The sequence below is a fragment of the Notamacropus eugenii genome, chromosome 1 (genome assembly GCF_028372415.1).
Source record: "Notamacropus eugenii isolate mMacEug1 chromosome 1, mMacEug1.pri_v2, whole genome shotgun sequence".
Classification (NCBI taxonomy): Eukaryota; Metazoa; Chordata; class Mammalia; order Diprotodontia; family Macropodidae; genus Notamacropus; species Notamacropus eugenii.
Window position 1 is genome coordinate 621,214,133 of NC_092872.1, and position 20,038 is coordinate 621,234,170.

At 37.3% G+C, this 20,038-nt stretch overlaps 1 protein-coding gene across 2 annotated transcripts in view; it reads right to left on the bottom strand.

The window, feature by feature from the left end:
* The window catches only part of LOC140520805 (disintegrin and metalloproteinase domain-containing protein 2-like), a 151,294-nt gene that overhangs the window by 99,428 nt on the left and 31,828 nt on the right, over positions 1–20,038 (bottom strand). For both annotated transcript variants that reach the window (XM_072635114.1, XM_072635115.1), the window contains exon 3: positions 6,188–6,243. In XM_072635114.1, the coding sequence (XP_072491215.1) occupies positions 6,188–6,243 (56 nt within the window). The remainder of the gene's footprint in view (positions 1–6,187; positions 6,244–20,038) is intronic.

A 20,038-nucleotide genomic window follows, 5' to 3' on the forward strand; every position in this document is an offset into this window, starting at 1 on the left:
TCTGGTAAGGAAGTTACTAAGTCACCCTCATTTGCTTTCTGATACCAAAAGGCATTCTCTGAACAAGGGAGGCTATTAGGTCCAGGCTCTTCTTAATTCAAACTTTGGCCCTTATTAAAGTCCAAAATCTATATTAATTATTATCAGAAGCTTTTATTGCTTGAGGAATGTAGAGAGAAAAAAGAGAGAGACCTCAAAATTCTAGGGGTCATGAATCAGAAAACGAGGGCCTAGAGTAGACAGACTGGATGATGAAGGAAGTAAGAGAAATCCTTTTTAGAAAGGGGCACAAAAATGTAATTTTAAAAGCTAATGAACAGAACTGGTTGAAAGGAGAAGAGGAAGTGGGAAATCTACTGGAATATGAAGAGATGGGAAAATTATAAAAACTGGATAAAAGCAGAAGAGAAAAAGGAATTAATATGAAAAACCCAAAGAAAAAGAGGCAACAAATAAGGGGATCAGGGATGAGGGGAAAAAGAGTCACAGGGAATAAGGCCACCTTAAAAAAAAGATTGAAGTAAAAGAATTTGGTAGGATTCCTTCTTTATCTTTTCAAATAGTTTATATACTATCAGAATTAATTGTTCTTTAAATGTTTGATGGAATTCAATTGTAAATCCATCTGGTTCTGGGGATTTTTCTTAGGGAGTTCATTTATGACTTTTTTAATCTCTTTTTCTAAGATAGAATTATTTTAAAATTCTACTTCTTTTGATTAGAACAACTTATTTTTCGTAAATATTCATCCATTTCACTTTGCCCATTTTATTCACAAACAATTGGGAGATAATTGCTTTGATTTCATCTTCATTGGTGGTACATTCAACCTTTTCATTTTTGATACTGGTAATTTGCTTTTCTTTTTTAAATCAAATTAAGCAATGGTTTGTCCATTTTTACACAAAACCAAATCCTAATTTTATTAGTTCAATGATTTCTTTAGCTTTCAGCTTTATTAACATTTCCTATAATTTTTAGGATTTCCATTTTTGTGCTTGATTAGGAATTTTAAATTGTTCTTTTTCTATTTTTTTAGTTGCATGCCTTATTTCTTGATCTTCTCTTTCTCTTTTTTGTTGATATAAGTGTTAAGAGACACAAAATTTCCGCCTAAGTAATGCTTTATCTGCATCCCACAAATTTGGATGTGTTGTCTCGTTGTTGTCTATCTTTAATGAAAGTATTGTTTCTGTGATTTGTTCTTTGACCCACTCATGCTTTAGGATTAGATTATTTAGTTTCCAATTAATCTTTCAACTATGCTTCCAAGACTATTGAATGTAACTTTAATTGCATTATGGTCTGAAAATGGTACATTTAATATTTTTGATTTTATGCATTTGTGAGGTGTTTATGTCCTAATATATGGTAAATTTTTATGAAGATGCCATGTATATGAGAAAAATGTATATTCTTTTCTATGCCCACTCAAATTTCTCCAGCAGCCTCTCATATCTAACTTTTCTAAAATTCCATTTATCTCCTTAACTTTTCCTTATTTTGTGGTTAGATTTATCTAGTTCTGAGAGGGGAAAGTTGAGGTCCCCCACTAGTATAGTTTTGGAATCTATTCCTCTTATACTTCAACTTTTTCTTTAAGAATGAATGCTATGGAGGAAAGGATTCTGGGAAGGTGGCAGAATAGGTCATAAAATTCCAAGCTCTCCAGATTTCCTCCACAAACAAGACAAAATAGCATCTCAAGGTAAATGTAGAGTGGCAAAAGTTAGCAAGAGTTGGGGCAAAACAGCAGTACTCCTGAGACAATTTCAGCTGGAGTGAAATATAAACACCTCTAGGCTAGCTCTACTGAAATAGCAAATGGGGAGTCCTGGGGGTGGCTGAGTTGGGAATTAGTCTCTACCTCAGCCACAGGAATCACCTTTTGGACAATGTGGGGAGTCAGATATCTGAGCAGGGGAAGATTGAGAGCCTCTGCTGACAAGGGACACTAGGCCCAGCTATTCTGCTGAGATGCAGTCCTGGGCAAGAAGAAATCAGCACATGCCCATTGAGTACAGAAGTAGTGGAGCAGGGATGCTGCTGGCTGTGGGCATTTAAAGGAGAGCTGAGTTCTTGCTCTTGATTCCAAGACAGAAGGGAGAACTGAAGGTTATAGCCACTGGAGGGTCCTCAGGGAACAGGAGCATTTCCAGCATAGTGTGCCAGATGTGCCTAGCTGTGGCTTGGAGGGGAAAAGGAGGGCAGAGGTTGGGCTCAGGACAAAGCTGAAAAAATAACAGTAAGAAGGACCTGAAGCCAGAGGCACCATCCCCTATACCCCAGGATAAGAGGTGATTATAATAATAAACTTCTAAGTTAAAAAAATAAGCAGACAAAGGAAAAAGAACCCAACCACAGACAGTTACTATAGGAATAGAGAAGACCAAGGTTCATCTTCAGAGGAGGATACTGAAACTAAAAAGCTTCTCTTACCCCAAAGAGTAACATCAAATGATTATGTACCAAAAAGAATTCATAGAAAAGTTAGGAAAGACTCAAAAATCAAATAAGAGAGATTAAAGAGTTGTTTTTAAAGAACAATCCAAGACAAACAAGAAGATTATGAAACGTCAACCAACTGAAAAAGGAGACCTAGAACCTTAAGGAAGAAAACAAATCCTTGAAAATTAGAATTGGGCAAGTAGAAGCTAGTGAACTTACAAGAGATCAAGAAATAAAATAATAAAAGCAAAATATAAAGAATGAAAAAATAGAAGAGAGTGTGAAACATCTTAGAAGAAAAATAACCGATGTGGAGAAGAGATCAAGAAGAGAAAATTTAAGAATAACTGGACACCTGAAAGCTACAATCAAAAAAAAAGAATCTTGATAGAATAATACAAGAAATAATTACAGAAAATTGTCCTGAAGTGTTAGAACAAGAGTGGAAAGTACAAATAGAAAAAATTCACCAATCACCACTTCAAAGAGCTCCTATGAGGAAAACCTACAGGAATATCACAGTCAAATTCCAAAATATCCAGGTTAATGAGAAAATATTATGGGCAACAAGAAAAAAAAAACCAATGCAAATATGGCAGAGCCACAATTAGAATTACATAAGACCTAGCAGTTACTATATTAAAAGACTGTTGGTCTTGGAACACTACGTGTGTGTGTGTGTGTGTGTGTGTATATACATATATGTGTGTGTGTGGATATATATATATATACATATATATATGTACGTATGTATATATATGAGCAAAAGAACTGGGCTTGCAGATGAAAATATCATATCCAGTATGATCAGTATATGATTAAGTATAATCTTGAACAAAAAAAAAATGGGTATTCTATGAATTGACAGACTTTCAGGATTTTATTGCAAAAAGACAAGAACTTAATAGAAAATTTAATATATCCAATAGAAATATAAGGTAAACATCAAAGACTAATTACAAGGGACTCCATAAGGACAACTTGTTTATTTTTTTATATGAGGAAATGTAAACCATATATCTGATTGTCATTAGTAATGGGGCAGTTTAAAAAAAAGAGGGGTGTAGAGCTGAGTATGAAGCAATTCTAAAAAGCAAAAAGATGTAAGAAAAGACAGAAAAGGTAATTATTTCATACAAATGAAGTTTGAGAGGAGGAACTGATATAGAGGTATTACATAAGGGAGGAGGGCAGGTAGTTCTGGAACCCTACTCTCATCAGGAATGGGTTAAAGAGGGAACAATATATATATATAAGGGTATAAAAGTCTTCTAAATTTAGAAAGAAATAAGAGGGCAAGGGGATAGAGAGGGGGGAAAGGATTAAGGACAGGATAGGAAATATGATAGGTGGGGTATAGAAGGGTGTGTATATTAATAGGAATGGGATAAAGAGGGTACAACATATATATATATATATGTATGTATACATATATCTTTAGAAGAGTATAAAAATCTAAATTGGGGCAGCTAAGTGGTGTAGTCAATGGAACACCTGCCCTGGCGTCAGGAGGACCTGAATTCAAATCAGACCTCAGTCACTTGACACTTACTAGTTGTGTAATCTTGGGCAAGTCGCTTAACCTCTATTTTCTCACCTCCCCCTTAAAGGAAAAAACAATGTAAATTGAGAAATAAATAAGAGAGTAAGGGGATATGGTGGAAGGAGAGGATTAGGGAGGGATTCCTGAAGGGGGTAGATTAAGGAATAATAGGGCAAGGTAATGGGTAGAAGTAGAGGAATATAGAGGGAGAGGAATAGGGTGAGAAGGATAGCATTCACAGTTATAATTACTGTATATTTCCCTCTATCCTATTTTCTTTTGTTCTTTTTTTAAAAACTCTGGCCTTCTTCAAAAGTCTGTTTTGTTTCTGACCGTTTCCTAATTTAATCTGCCCTTTTTCTTACCACCTCCATCCATTTGTGTTATTGTCTTCCCCTCCTACTTCCCTGTTGGGTAAGACAGATTTCTAAGCCCAATTGAGCTTATATATTCTTCCTTTTCTGAACCAGTTTAGATGATAGTGAAATTCAAGTATTGCCTATCCTTTCATTATAAAAGTACCCTTATCCATTGTAAAAGTTCTTCCTTACACATCTCTTTTATGTGAGATAATTTTCCCTATTCTCCATCTCCCTTCCTCCTTCTCACCTCTTCATTTTGTTAAAATCATATCAACATAATCAATTCAGTCATAACCTCTATGTAGACTTCTTCTAAACTGCCTTACTAATATGTTCTTAGGTACAATGGATACAATATTATATATCATCTTCCTATACATGAATATAAACAGTTTAGTCTTATTAAGTCCCTTATGGTTTCTCTTTCATGTTTGGCTTTTTATGTGTCACGAGTCTTGTTTGAATGTCAAATTTTCTATCCAGCTCTGGACTTTTCATCAGAGATGTCTGAAGTCCTGTATTTCATTGCATGTCCATCCACCCCACCCCACCTGCCAAAGATTACACTCTTCCAAGGTGGTAAGATCTAGGGAAATGCATAGTCAGTCACTGATCTCCTGGTCTTCACTCTGGTCTTTAACTAGGAAGGGCCCCTGTTCCTTTGCAGCCACAAGCACTTTTTCCTGCTTGTCAACTCTACCCTTCACAGCAATACCCAGTGGTGTTACACATAGGATATCAGTCTCTGAAGAATTAAGCTTGTGGGACACCCAAAGTGCAATGGAGGGATCATATGATAGCGGTGGGTAGGCTACAACAAAATACCAACCAGGAATTTTGGAAGAAAAGCAGCATGTACAATCTCATCCAAAAAAACTTTTATATGTATATATATATGTATATGTGTGTGTGTGTGTGTGTGTGTGTGTGTGTATAAAAGCCAAAAGAGAAAGTGGGTTAGTCATTTGATCCAGAGTAAGGAATAACCAATAAAAAGTCTGAATGATACAATGCTATCCAAAAGATGTCAAGAGAACTGGGAAAAGTCATTAGAACATTTGGTGTAGCCCCCTTATCAGAGATTTACAGAAAGACATACGCAAAAAATTTTTAGTAAGAAAGCATGAATAGATTCCAATATACTTTGTGAAAGAAGTACTGTTATCAATGAAATTACAAATACATTCAAATAAAAAGCAATGTACTATTGGCCTTTCCCTTATTTAATGGCTGAAATTCACATAGCTTTATGGTTTGTAAAACACTTTCAAAATCTGTCAATTTTTTACGAGGCGGGTGACAGCACACAGTATGATCTTCTTACAGTGAAAAAACTAAGGTTCAGTAAGCCTTGTCCAAAACCATATAGCTGGGAAATGGCAGAGTTGAGACTCAAATATAGATCCTCTGAATTCAAACCCAATAAATTATATTACATTTATATCAATTAGTATTTTTGCTTTTAAATACTTCATTTTCCTAAGCATTATGCCATAAATAGGTTAACCTCATACCAGAAGAGCATCAGAAGAGAAAATCTACCCCTTGATGTGTCTCCATGAACTTTTCCTCCAAGTACTTACTACTTTGCTATGTACACAGGGTTCAAATATCTGTTAAAGATAATGATATTTTAAATTCTTAAATTTCATGTTCTCAAAAGGACAGACATCTGAGGTGAGGGGATCCACAGCAATAAAAAGGAAATGTTATGAATTCATAAAATTTTAAAATTCAAATAGTAAAAATGTTTTCATGTGCAAAATGAGTTTTAGCATATACCCCAAAGAAATATGAACTAAGATATGAGGTGAAAGTAAAATTAACCACCTACTTTTGTTTTAGGAGCAAAGTATATGTCTTCCCTTCTATTGTAATGACATAGGATACCTGTCATAAAAGCATATAAAAATAAATGAGAACAGTTTAAATCATAATTTTTTCAATTACTGATATTTATTACTCTTAACAAAAAGTGCAAAATATATTTCCTACATAAAAACCTGGAATTTGGTTCTAGGTATGTTCAATGTAATGGAGATGAACCTAGAATGACTGTTTTAATGTCTTAACAATAAGAAACAAATCCATCAATTCTAAATTATTGAGCACTTAAAATTCATTATCATTTTTCAGCCCACATAGCACAGAGACAAATGCCACAGAAAACATACTTGGGTCAACATTTTATGCCTAGTCATTTACAATGCCTTAAAAAAGAATATTCAATGAAGTCAAGAATTATTTTAATAATACTTTTTAATGCCTACATAGAGCTTCTAAAATTTGACTGAATAAAGCTATTTTAACCTCTAATATCCTGTAAATTCTAATTTATTAATACTAGTTGGTATATAAAGTATTTAATTTAATTGAATACTCGGGTTAACTAAATAAACTTATAGGGATCATCAATTTTCCAAAGGATTAGAATAGAGTAAGACATAATTAAAGCTATAAGAACATGATTTCATCTTTGATGGTTCATAAACCTAGAAAAACTAGACTGAATACTAGGGCATAATCTATAAATTGGATTTTTAGAAATAAATGTTATTTTTTGTTTTATATTCCATATATTTCTCATTAATATCCCTTCCCATAACCCATCTAACCCCCAGGGAGTCATCCCTTATAATAAAGAATAAAAAAGGAAAAAAAAAAAACCCTTCTGAAACAACGTAGCAAAAAGTCTGAGATTATACGTAGTGTTCCATTCCATAGGCATAGTGACCTGACTCTTCAATGAAGCAAGGAGAAATGTTCTCTCATGTCTCTTCTTTGATCATTATAATTTTGTAATATTCAACTTTGTTTGGATGTATATATCATTCTTTCCACTTATATTGCTGAAGTCATTTTATATATTGTTTTCCTGGTTCTGACTACCACATTCTGAATCAATCTGTTATTATGAATCATTTCATGCTTTTATTCATTAAATTATATTCATATACAAAAATCATTTATTAAGAGCTATTATGTGCTGACAATGTGTTAAGTGCTGCAGATGCAAAAATTTTAAAAGGACAGATAATTTCCTGCCCTCGGGGAATTTACATGCTAATAAAAGAGACCACATGTAAATAACTAGACTCATACAAGAGGAAGAAACTGGAGGAACAGGGTCTAAAGAATGCAGGACATGAGATCTGAGACTTGAAGGAAGCCAAGCAAGATAAGAGGTAGTGGTAAGGAGAAAGAGCTTTCCATATATGGGAAACAGTACAAAGGAAGGCTTTATTGCAATAAGGGTCCAGATGAAGTTTTTTTAGTCATTTTCAGTTGAATCTGACTCTTTGTGACCCCTTTTGAGGGGCTTCTTGGCAAAGGTACTAGAGTGGTTTGCCACTGTCTTCTCCAATTCATTTTACATATGAGGAAACTGTGGCAAGCAGGGTTGAGTAATTTGCCCAGGTTCACAGAGCTAGCAAGTATATGAAGCCAGATTTGAACTTAGGAAGATGACTTCTTGACTCCAGACTCAGAGCTCTATCAATTGAGTCACCTAGTTGCCCAACCAGATAAAATTAGATTATATAAATTTGTAGTGGGTCATTTCCTTCAGCTCCATTCAACAACATGTAAACAGGAGAAAAAGAGATGGATGGTTATAAGTAATACAGTTTGGGGGATTGACAAGGTAGGAACAACAAGAAATAAGGGAACAAGGATGTGGGAATAATGTAGAGTTCAGTTGGTTCATCCAAGGGTTGAGATAGGGAAGAGAAGACAATATAGTCAGTACTGGAGAGATAGTCCAGAAAAGAACTAGTGGGTGTTGAGAAAGGAAGTTATGGTCAAGATGAAGAAATGGGTTAGGAGTTGTAAGGCATGGGGAAAGACAGAATGATAAAAGCTTAAGATTTAATAAAGGAATTTCCAACTTTATGAACAAGGAAGGAGAATAATTAGAGGTGTTGGCAAAAACAAGGATATGATTATCTATCTCTATGCGCAGCTGAGGTAGAATGGAGTAGGATATAACTAAGTAAAAATGAACTGGAAAGTTAAGGTATTTGAGGGTATATCACTACATGTATGAAAGTCCCCTACTATGAAGGCAAGAGACAGGGAGGAGAGAAAGACTGAGCCAGGCACTCAAATCACTGAGGAAGAAAGAATGAGATGGATTGGATTGGGGTGAGACTTTAAGAGAGGTAGAATAATCATAAGACTATTTTGATAGTTCAAGTGAGAAGTAATGGGGACCTAAATTAGAGTGGTGAGTATGTAAGAATGGAGAGGAGATGTATATAAAAGATCTTGTGGAAGTATGAACAATAAGATTTGGCTACTTATTGAGTACATGGGATGCAATGAAAATGAAGAATTGAGATCATCAGGACTGCAAACCTGACTGCCTAGAAGAAGGTTGATTCCTTCAGCAGTAAGAGAGAAATTAAAGAGTTATAGGCTTAGACATAACAACAATGGCTTCTGGTTTTGGTCATATTGAGTTGAGATGCCCCTGAGATATGTAGTTTGAAATGTCTAATAGGTAGTTAGAGATAAGAGACTGGGTCACATAAGAGAAACTAGATTTGAATATATAGATCTGGCAGTCATTAAAAACAATTATAATAGAAACCATGCATCCTAATGAAGTCACCAAATGAGTGGGAAGAGAGGAGGGTCCAGGACAGAGATTTGGGATGGGACATGGAGCATTACAAGAAACCAAGCAAACTCATCAAATATGTTCCTGTCCAGGAGGCCTCTGACTAACCTGATCCACAAATCCTCCTGAGTGCAGCTGAGGCCAAAAGAGGAGATATAACAAACTCCAAAGTAATGATTGAACAAAAATAAGGAGGAGACTAGCTGAAGTTGACATCTCAGTGGACAACAAGGAAATAGAGGCAGAAACCAGAAACTTAGGCAAAGCATAGATCCCTAAACCTGCTACCTCCTCCAGACTGACAGTGGCAACAGCATCCAGACTACATAAGGGAAAGAATCAACCTAGGCACACTCAGCCTATTTAAGAGTACAGGAAGAGACTGACCATTCCCAGCACAAAATCACAATCCAAGAACTGAGGCTGAAAATGAGTAAAATAAGAAATCTCTGAACAACATACTAACAATCCTTCCTCCCCCCACCCCAGACACATTTGAATAATCAACAAAGTTGATAAACATGCCTTCTATGGTTTCATCCCTGATATTGATTTTTTTTAAAAATGTTGAATAGCACAGAGCTAAAGGCAGATCCCAGGAGACTACCATTAGAGAGCTTCCTCCAAGTTGAGACGGACCCATTAATTCTTTGTATTCAATTATTTGACCAATTCTGAATCAATACAATATCAATATCATCCTGCCTTTATCTCTTCTTCCACTAGCTACCACTTTATCTCTTATCCACTAACTTAGATTGAGAGATCTTTGTCAAATATTTCTGAAATCTAAATATAAGTCTAAAGCATTCCTTACATCTTCTAATGCATTTATTTGCACTTTTCAGAAGAAAAAAGGTTAGTCTAGAATGTCCTATTCTCCATGAAGCCATTTCTAGATTTCAGTGATTGCTGATTTCCTAAGTACTCCCAAACATTTCCTTAATTAAGTATTCCTCAATTGTCCAGAAACAAAAGTCAACCTCACTGATCTACAGTCTGCAGATTCCATAATCCTTTTTCTTTTTTCTTTTAAAGCAACATTTGCCCTTCTCCAATCTTGAGGCACCCATTCTGTTCTCTAAAGGCCTTTATCAATCACTAATAGTAATAAAGAGTCTCAGCAGTCACATTTACCAATTGTTGTATTGCTCTAAAGAGGTGTAGCATGGAGACCCTGCAATCTGAACTCACTGAGGACAACCAAATGCAGTCTATCTCTCATAATCTTAACTGCTAACCAAGTCCATTCTATGTTTCCATTACAAAGAACATTGTCTTTGGAAGAGGAAACATTCATCATATGCTTGATAATCATGGTACCCTGAAAGATAGAGGCAATGATAACAGTCTAACTCCTAAATCTTATTGACAAGGAACAGAGAATTAAGTAGGTTGTGCTTTGTCTTTGGTCACACAAAGTAAAAGGGTCAAGTTAGAAATGTGAACTGAGGTCCTCCGATTCTTCTTACTTTAAATCTAGCACTCTATCCATGGTACCACAATTAATTGCTTCTTTTCCCACTCATAGCTGGCAAATACTTATTTCTAGTTTCTTTTATTTCTATAATTTAAAATAGATGGATTCTCATCCACTTCAGTCTTACCCTTCCAAAACCCTGCTTGATCCTTCCATAGTACCATCTGAAATTTCTGCTCTATGACCAGCAGGCTCCACTTTCACCTCTTCATCTCAGTTTTTCATATCTGCTTGCACTCAAAAAAACCTAGTAATTGCCATAAAACACTAGATACTCCCTACAATGTGAATTGCTTATTCTTTCTTTATTGAAAATATGAGTTGATCAATCATAATCTTGTTTATTTTTCTTATTCAACACCTTAAAACCTGTCTACTTCTTCACATGTCCTTGCTTCCTCTGTACCACTTTCCAGAAAAACATACCCCTTCTCTTTGTGAACAGCAACGTTTCTGCTTGAATCACAGCTCCCATTCCCTCCCAACTCTTCTGGGAACTTTATCATAATGATCATTCCATGTTCTTTCATCTTCACTTTCTCCCTATCTACTAGTTCACTTCCCATAGCCTACAACTATATTCAGGTCTTCTATCTTAAAAGATTTATTCTTGGCTCAGCCATCCCCCCCCCCCCCAAATTATCTTCTATGTCATCTCCTAAAGATGATATTTCACTGCCTCAAACTCATCACTGCATTATTTTTCAACCATACCTTTCCACTGAAACTATTTTCTTAATTGTTAAATCCAAAGGCCTGATGTACACCAAAAAGTTTGAGGACTAAAGAAAGGTCTTATATACAGCAAAATATTCACAGCAACATAGTAGATAGAGCACTGGACTTGGAATCAGGAAGACCTGGGGATGAATCTTCCCTTAAGCACCTACTACTTATGTGACCCTAAACAAATCACTACACGTATATGTTGGAGATACTGCAGGTTTGGTTCCAGATACTACAATAAAGAAAAAAATTGCAATAAAGTGGGTCACATGATTTTTTTTTTGGTTTCCCAATGCATGTAAAAGTTATGTTTACATTGTACTGTAGTCTATTAAGTGTGTCTTTAAAAAGTATACATACCTTAATTTAAAAATACTTTATTAGTAAAAAATGCTAATATCATCAGAGACTTCAGTAAGTCAATCTTTTTGCTGGTGAAGGACCTTGCATGGACATGGATGACTCATCAGGGTGGTGGGGTGAAGGTTGGGGTAGCTGTGGCAATTTCCTAAAATAGGACAACAGTGAAGTTTGATGCATTGATAGACTCAACCTTTCACTTGAACACTCAGAGGCCATTGTAGGATTGTTAACTGGTTTAATTTCAAGATTATTATATCTCAGGGAAAAAGAAGACTCAAGGACAGAGAGAGGTGGGGGAACAGCTGGTCAGTCAGTGGAGCAGCTAGAACACACACAACATTTATCAATTAAATTCATCATCTTGTATGGGCACAATTCATGGAGTCCTAAAATAATTATTATAGTAACATCAAGATTACAGATCACCATAACACATATAATAATGATGAAAAAGTTTGAAATATTGCAAGAATTACCAAAATGTGAGGCAGAGCCAAGATAGCAGAATAGAAAAATGGACATGTTCTAGCTCTCCCCTCATAGCCCATAAAATACCTGTATGTAATGACTCTAAACAAAGTCTAGAGCAGCAGAAGACACAAAATGACAAAGTGAAAGAGATTTCCAGCCCAAGACAGCCTAGAAGGCTGACAGGAAAGGTCTATCATCCCAGGCTCAGAGCAGAATGCCGTCCATCCTGGGCGACACTGCACAGACAGGACTGGAGCAAGCTTCAGGGCACAAAATCAAGGGTAGCAACTGCAGTTCACAGATTTCTCAGCCCACAAACACCAAAGACAGCTTCAAAGGTCAGTAAGAAAGCTCTTTCACCTGGGTGAGACTGGTATGCAGTCTTGCCCCAGCCCCAGCTGCAGCAGCTACTGCAACATCCATTTTTGGATCCATTTTTGGAGCCCTTAGCCTAAAGACCCTGGGGGAGTCAAGCAGCCAATCTGGGTCTCAGTTCTGAGCGGCAGTCCTGGGGTGAGGAGGACTGCTGGTGTGGTAGAGCTGGTGGTGACTCTGGAGAGGGAATCCTACTCACAGATCCTGGGCACAAAAGAGCACTTGTGGTTGCTCACAGAGCAGAGTGCAGGCCAGGAGAGGAATAAACTCCTCTCCCTTGATTGTGCCACCTTGGAGGAATTGAGAACTTACAGGTCCCTAGAGTATACCCTCCACTTGACAAAGGACTCAAAATTCAAATAACTTGCTGAGAAAATGGCCAAAAAGGGGAAAAAAGGTTACTTTCTTGATGAAAAGGTATTTTCTTCCATCCTTTCAGATGAGAAAGAACAAGGCATACCATCAGAGGAAGACATAAAAGTCAAGGTTTCTACATACAAAACCTTCAAAAAATATATGCAATGGTCTCAGGCCATTGAAGACTTCAAAAAGGATTTTGAAAATCAAGTAAGAGAGGTGGAGGAAAAATTGGGAAGAGAAATGAGAGAAATGCAAGAAAATCATGAAAAGTGAGTCAACAGCTTGCTAAAGGAGACCCAAAAAAATGGTCAAGAAAATAACACCTTGAAAAATAGGCTAACTCAATTGGCAAAAGAGGTTCAAAAAGCCAATGAGGAGAAGAATGCTTTAAAAAGCAGAATTAGCCAAATGGAAAAGGAGGTTGACGAGCTCACTGAAGGAAATAGTTCTTTAAAAATCAGAATGGAGGCAGAGCCAAGATGGTGGACTAGAAAGACAGACTTACATAGGGTCTCCCCACACAGCCCACAAAAAACCTGTACAGAGGGACTCTCAAAAAATTCTGGAGCAGCAGAAGTGGAAAACAATAGAGTGAAGGAGATTTCCAGCCCACGGTGACCTGAAAGGCCCACCGGAAAGGTCAGTTGCCCCAGATGCAGAGCCAAGCGCAGAGCCCAGTCCAGCCTTGGCTGAGCAGTGTGGTGCAAAGAGACTCTGGGAGGAGGACACCTCGGGGGCGGAATCTCCAGTTGCAGCAGCAGGGCCTCAGATCCCTCAACCCACAGGCACCAATGGTCAGTGACAGGTTTGATCAGCTGGCCAGGAAGGGAGAAGGGCCTTCCCATAGCTCCAGAAGCATGCAGCAGCCACAGAACCTGCACAGCAGCCCGTATGGAAGCTCCACTGTTGGAGCATAAAACCCCTGCGGGCACTGAAGAGCTGAGTCTTACCTCAGCCCTGGGTGGAGGACCTGGCTGAGCTGGTCTTTGTCTCACACTGAATGGTGGCCCTGCACATCCAGCTTATCTGAAAACCAGCCCCAGTGCTGGCTTAGCAGAACTGGAGGCCAGGTGGCTATGGAGAGGTAAATGCTAAGATTCTGGGCATAAAAATCCCTCTCTACGTTCATACCAGTACATGCTTAATCATGCCACCTCAGAGGAACTGAGATCTCACAGATTCCCAGAGTATACCCTACTCTTGACAAAGGACCCAAAAGTCAAGTAACTGGTTGGGAAAATGCCCAAAAAAGGGGAAAAAAATAAGACTATAGAAGCTTACTTTCTTGGTGAACAGATATCTCCTCACACCCTTTCAGGTGAGGAAGAACAATGCTTACCACCAGGGAAAGCCATAGAAGTCAAGGCTTCTGCATCCCAAACACCCTGAATAAAAATTCAGTGGGCTCAGGCCATGGAAGAGCTCAAAAAAGGATTTTGAAAATCAAGTAAGAGAGGTGGAGGAAAAATTGGGAAGAGAAATGAGAGCAATGCAAGAAAATCATGAAGAGCAAGTCAACAGCTTGCTAAAGGAGACCCAAAAAAATAGTGAAGAAAATAACACCTTGAAAAATAGGCTAACTCAATTGGCAAAAGAGGTTCAAAAAGCCAATGAGGAGAAGAATGCTTTAAAAAGCAGAATTAACCGAATGGAAAAGGAGGTTCAAAAGCTCACTGAAGAAAATAGTTCTTTCAAAATTAGAATGGCACAGATGGAGGCTAACGACTTTGTGAGAAAGCAAGAAATCACAAAACAAAACCAAAAGAATGAAAAAATGGAAGATAATGTGAAATATTTCATTGGAAAAACAACTGACCTGGAAAATAGATCCAGGAGAGACAATTTAAAAATTATGGGACTACCTGAAAGCCATGATCAAAAAAAGAGCCTAGACATCATCTTTCATGAAATTATCAAGGAAAACTGCCTTGATATTCTAGAACCAGAGGGCAAAATAATTATTGGAAGAATCCACAGATCACCTCCTAAAAGAGATTCAATAAGAGAAACTCCTAAGAATATTGTAGCCAAATTCCATAGTTTGTAGGTCAAGGAGAAAATATTATAAGCAGCTAGAAAGAAACAATTCAAGTACTGTGGAAATACAATCAGGATAACACAGGATCTGGCAGCTTCTACATTAAGGGATCAAAGGGCTTGGAACATGATATTCCATAAGTCAAAGAAATTGGGATTAAAACCAAGAATCACCTACCCAGCAAAACTGAGTACAATAGTTCAGGGGGGAAAATGGTAATTCAATGAAATAGAGGACTTTCAAGCATTCCTGATGAAAAGAGCAGAACTGAATAGAAAATTTGGCTTTCAAACACAAGAATCAAGAGAAACATGAAAAGGTAAACAGGAAAGAGAAACCTTAAGGAACTCATTAAAGTTAACTATTTACATTCCTATATGGAAAGATAATATTTGTAACTCTTGAGACTTTACTCAGTATTTGGGTAGTTGGGGGGATTACACATACACACACGCACACACACACATGCACACATACACGTAGACAGAGAGCACAGGGTGAGTTGAATCAGAAGGGATGATATCTATATAAAAATAAAATTGAGGACTTAGAGAGGAATATATTGGGAGGAGAAAGGGAGACATGGAATGGGGCAAATTATCACTTATAAAGGAGGCAAGAAAAAGTTTTTTTCAGTGGAGAAGAAAAGAGAGGAGGTGAGAGGGAAAAAAGGAAGCTTAATCTCCTCACATTTGGCTTAAGGAGGGAATGATATGCACACTCAGATTGGTATGAGAGTATATCTTGCACTACAGAAGGGTAGGGGAGAAGGGGACAAGTGGGGTGAGAGGAATGATAGAAGGGAGGGCAAATGGGAGAAGGGAGTAATCAGAAGTAAACCCTTTTGGGAAGGGAAAAGTCCAAAATAGAGAATAGAATAAATGGGGGGCAGGATAGGATGGAGGGAAATATATGTTAGTCTTACACAACATGATTATTATGAAGTCTTTTGCAAAACTATATATATACAGCCTATTTTGAATTGCTTGCCTCCTCAGTGGGGATGGGTGGGAAGAGAAAAAGGAAGAGAAATGTGAATTCAAAGTCTTAGGAATGAATGTTGAGAATTGTTTTTTGCATACAACTGGGAAATAAGAAATACAGGTAATGGGGTATAGAAATCTATCTTGCCCTACAAAAAAAGAGAGAAGAAGGGGATAAGAGAAGGGAGGGGTATGATAGAAGGGAGGGAATACTGAGGAAAGGGGTAATCAAAATGCAAGGTGTTATGGAGTAGGGGGAGTGGAGAGATGGGGAGAAAATTCGGAACTCAAAATTTTGTGGAAATGAATGTTGAAAACTAAAAATAAATAAATAATCATTAAAAAAAATAAAGACTAAAAAAGTTGATAAACTTTTAGCCAATCCAAATGAAAAGGATAAAAAATCAAACCACATTTTTTTTAAATGAACAAAGTAAATTTACAACAAAAATTATCAATTATATGCCATTCAAACCGAAAATTTAAAATAGATTATCTACAAAAATACTCCAATTAGCAGAATTAGTTATTAAATAATATAATTTCAATTATACTGAATTAAAATTTAATTAGATGTAAAGAAACCACCAAAGAAAAAGCAAACTCCTGGTCCAAGTATATTTACCATATAATTCTGTAGAATGTTTAAAGGATAACAAAAATTCATATGACATGGAGCCCTCTAAAGGTTTATAAAGCTCTGAGAATCTTTACCCTGACTCCTACTCACAATGAGGAATGGAATCTCTAAACAAGCTACATCACCCCTCAAGATGGTAGGGATACCCCCTGAGGGGGTCAGAAGAATCTTTCTTTAGGGTAATTGGATCCTCATTCCAATGCATTCTCTCAATACTAGTCACAAGTTACAGTTACCTCCTTTATATCAACAATCATTTCTAGTGATTATCATCTATTATATCAATGATCATCTCCAAGCACCGTTATTCTTTCACATATTTCAATTTACTTGCTAACACAGTGTGGCTGTTAGGTGAGTCAAGCTACTGCTGGACTGGGGTAAGTTAATAGTCCTTCAAGGCCTTTGCTACCACTTTACCCATATTTGGCCTCTCAGCATGAACTCCAGCCTCTGGACATCTGATGCCAACTATTCCAGCTTTTCAAAGATCATAAGAATGTAGTCATCTCCAATACTCCTTTACCTAAAAGCAAGAAAGAACAAATACAAACAGGCAAAGAAAGCATTCATGGGCTACATGTCAGGACAAGGAGAGAGATCAGCAGCTGGAATCAGACAGCCATGGCTGCCGATACTATTTGTCTCAGTAACTATAATATTCTCTTGGTTTCATGGTGGGTGAGAGAGGGTTCAAGACCTCTCTCCAACCTACAGAAGATCAGTAGAAGCATATCCTTGCTTACCACCAGAGTGGGAAAAGGGTCTGACCTGCCTTTCCAGGAGTCTCTTGTATACATATTCATTTCCAGGTCAGCATCCAGTAAAAAAAGAAAATTTATTTCTTCATCAAGAAAACTCAAAATAATCATAGCTGCAAATACTCTTTGAAGTCTACATGGGAATTGCATCAGTCAAGTATATTGTGCTTGCTCATAAAGGCTAGGCTTGGTCAGTTCACTATTACATACACAAATTATCCTCAAAAATTAAGAATTGTAGAAGCTCTTCTACTCAAAATGCGCATGCCTCCCTCTGCCTCCACATTGGCACCACCTCCTCTCTTTCTTAAGGGTTTAAATTTGTCACTACAAAGTTCAACATGGATGGTGATATTGTTGCCCTCAATACTTACAATGGCTCCAGAATGGGCAAAGCTGGCTTTGCAGGAAATAATATCCCTTGGGTTACCTTCCCTTTCATTGTTGGGAACCCCAGACATATGTGTGTGATGGTGGGTGTGGGCCAAAAAAACAGTATGGGGGGACTGAGGCCCAAAGCAAGAGAGATATTCTGACCCTGAAGTACCCCATTGAACATGATACTGTCACTAACTGAGATGACTTGGAGACGATCTGACATTATACTTCCTATAATGAGCTCTGTGTGGCCCCTGAAGAGCACCTGTGCTGCTCATAGAATCCCAAAGTCAACTGAGAAAGATGGCACAGATTATTTTTGAAACCTTGAACATTCAAGCCATGTACACTGCCATCCAGGCTCTGTTGTCCCTGTATACCTTTGGCTGGTTGTGATGGACTCCAATGATGGTATGAGCCACTTTGTATCTATCTATGAAAATTATGCCTTTCCCATGTCATTCTCCCTCTGGATGTGGTCGATCATGATCTGACAGACAATCTCATGAAGATTCTGAGAAAGGGTACAGTTTTACTAATACACCTGGGATAGAAATTGTGCATAACATCAAGGAGAAGCTGTTATATGTTGTTCTAGATTTCAAGTAGGAGATGGTCACGCAACATCTGGCTGTTTGCTGGAGAACACTTATGAGATCCCTGATGATCATGCTATTACCACTGGCAATGAGAGATGCTGGTGCCCAGAAACTCTCTTTCAACCATCTTTCTTAGGTACAATCCATGAAATTACCTTCAACTCAATCATGATGTTAACATCCATAAGGATCTGTATGCTAATACTGTATTGCCTGGTGGTACCACCATGTACTCAGGCATTGCTGACAGGATGCAGAAAGAATATTTATAGCCCTATCCCCCAGAACAATGAAAATCATTGTCCTAGTTGAGCACAAATACTATGTTTGGAATGGAGACTTACTTCATCCTGGCCTCTCTCCCCCCGTTCCAGCAGATGTGGATTAGTAAGGAGCATTATGATGAATTTGAGCCCTCTGTTGTCCTCTGCAAATATTTCTAAATGGTCTGTTTGTGTATTTTTGTTGTTGTTTTTGTCAAGGGGTGTGACATAATTGCCCCACCCCCCCCAAAAGAGATGAGATTCGCATGACTTTATTTGTTTGATGGGGTTTTGTTTTGTTTTGTTTTTTTGACACTTGATTCAAGATTTAAAAACAAGAATGGTGAAGATGATGATCAATCTCTAAGTATGTTGGAGGCAAACATCCCCAAAGATCTATGCTATGTAAATTATCAAGTTCAATAACCTCGTGTATAAACCCCAGAACATAAATTATCTTGGAAAAATCACTGTACTTGACAAGAATTCCTGGGATAACTGGAAAGCAAATGTTAAGAAATTTGGTTTAGATATCATATACTACACACACACTCATACACAGATATGGACAGAAGTGTGTATACACATATGTATTATGCCCTAAGCATATGCATATACAACATGTATACACACATCTGTGTATACACATACACATATATACAGGATGCCTTATGTAGGATGAAGAGATATTCAAAAGTGTCATAAATGTGGATAAAAATGACACAGGTTTAGAATGATATATATACATATGTATATATATGTATATATACACTTTGTAGCATGACACATGCATATATACATATATATGACAAAGTTCCAAAATGTGTGTGTGTGTGTGTGTGTGTGTGTGTGTGTGTGTACACTGTAGCATGACACTTTTGACCATATTCTCATCCTACACTTTCTCTTCTTTCTGGATTTTTGTGACAATTCTCTTGTGACTCACCTCCTACTTGCGTGACTGCTCCTTTTCAGCCTCTTTTGTCTAATTCTTCATGCATGTCATGGACACTAACAATGGATATTTCCCAAGCCTTTATCCTGGGCCCTTTTTTCTCTCTATAATCCCTCGGTGATTTCATCAGCTTCAATGTGTTCAATTATCATTTGTACTGAGAATTCCTAAATTTATACATCTCCAGTCCTAGACTCTCTCCTCAGCTCCAGTCTGCTTCTTGGACATCTCAAATATCTGGATGTCTCCTAGGCATTCCACACCAAACACGCCCAAAACAAGTCAAAATCTTTTCTCCAAAACATTCTGCTCTTCTTAAATTCCACAGGATGACCATTGTCATCCCGGTCTTTCAGGTTCACAATCTCAGTGTCATACTTGGTTATTCTCTTTCTCACCTTACATGTGCAATTCACTGTCAAATCTTGTAACTTCTTTCATTATAACATCTTACATATATATATCCTCTTCTCTAGGCTCACAAAACTAAGTACCTTATTTGATCCTCTGATCATCTGTACCCTAGACAACTGCAGTAAACTTCTAATTGGCCTTGTTGCCATAAATCCTTCATTCTCCAACACATACTCCACAAGTTACCTTGTACTAAATGGTCCAAGCATACTGACCTAATTTCAGTTCCTCAGCAACACTCCATGTCTCATCTCTGTC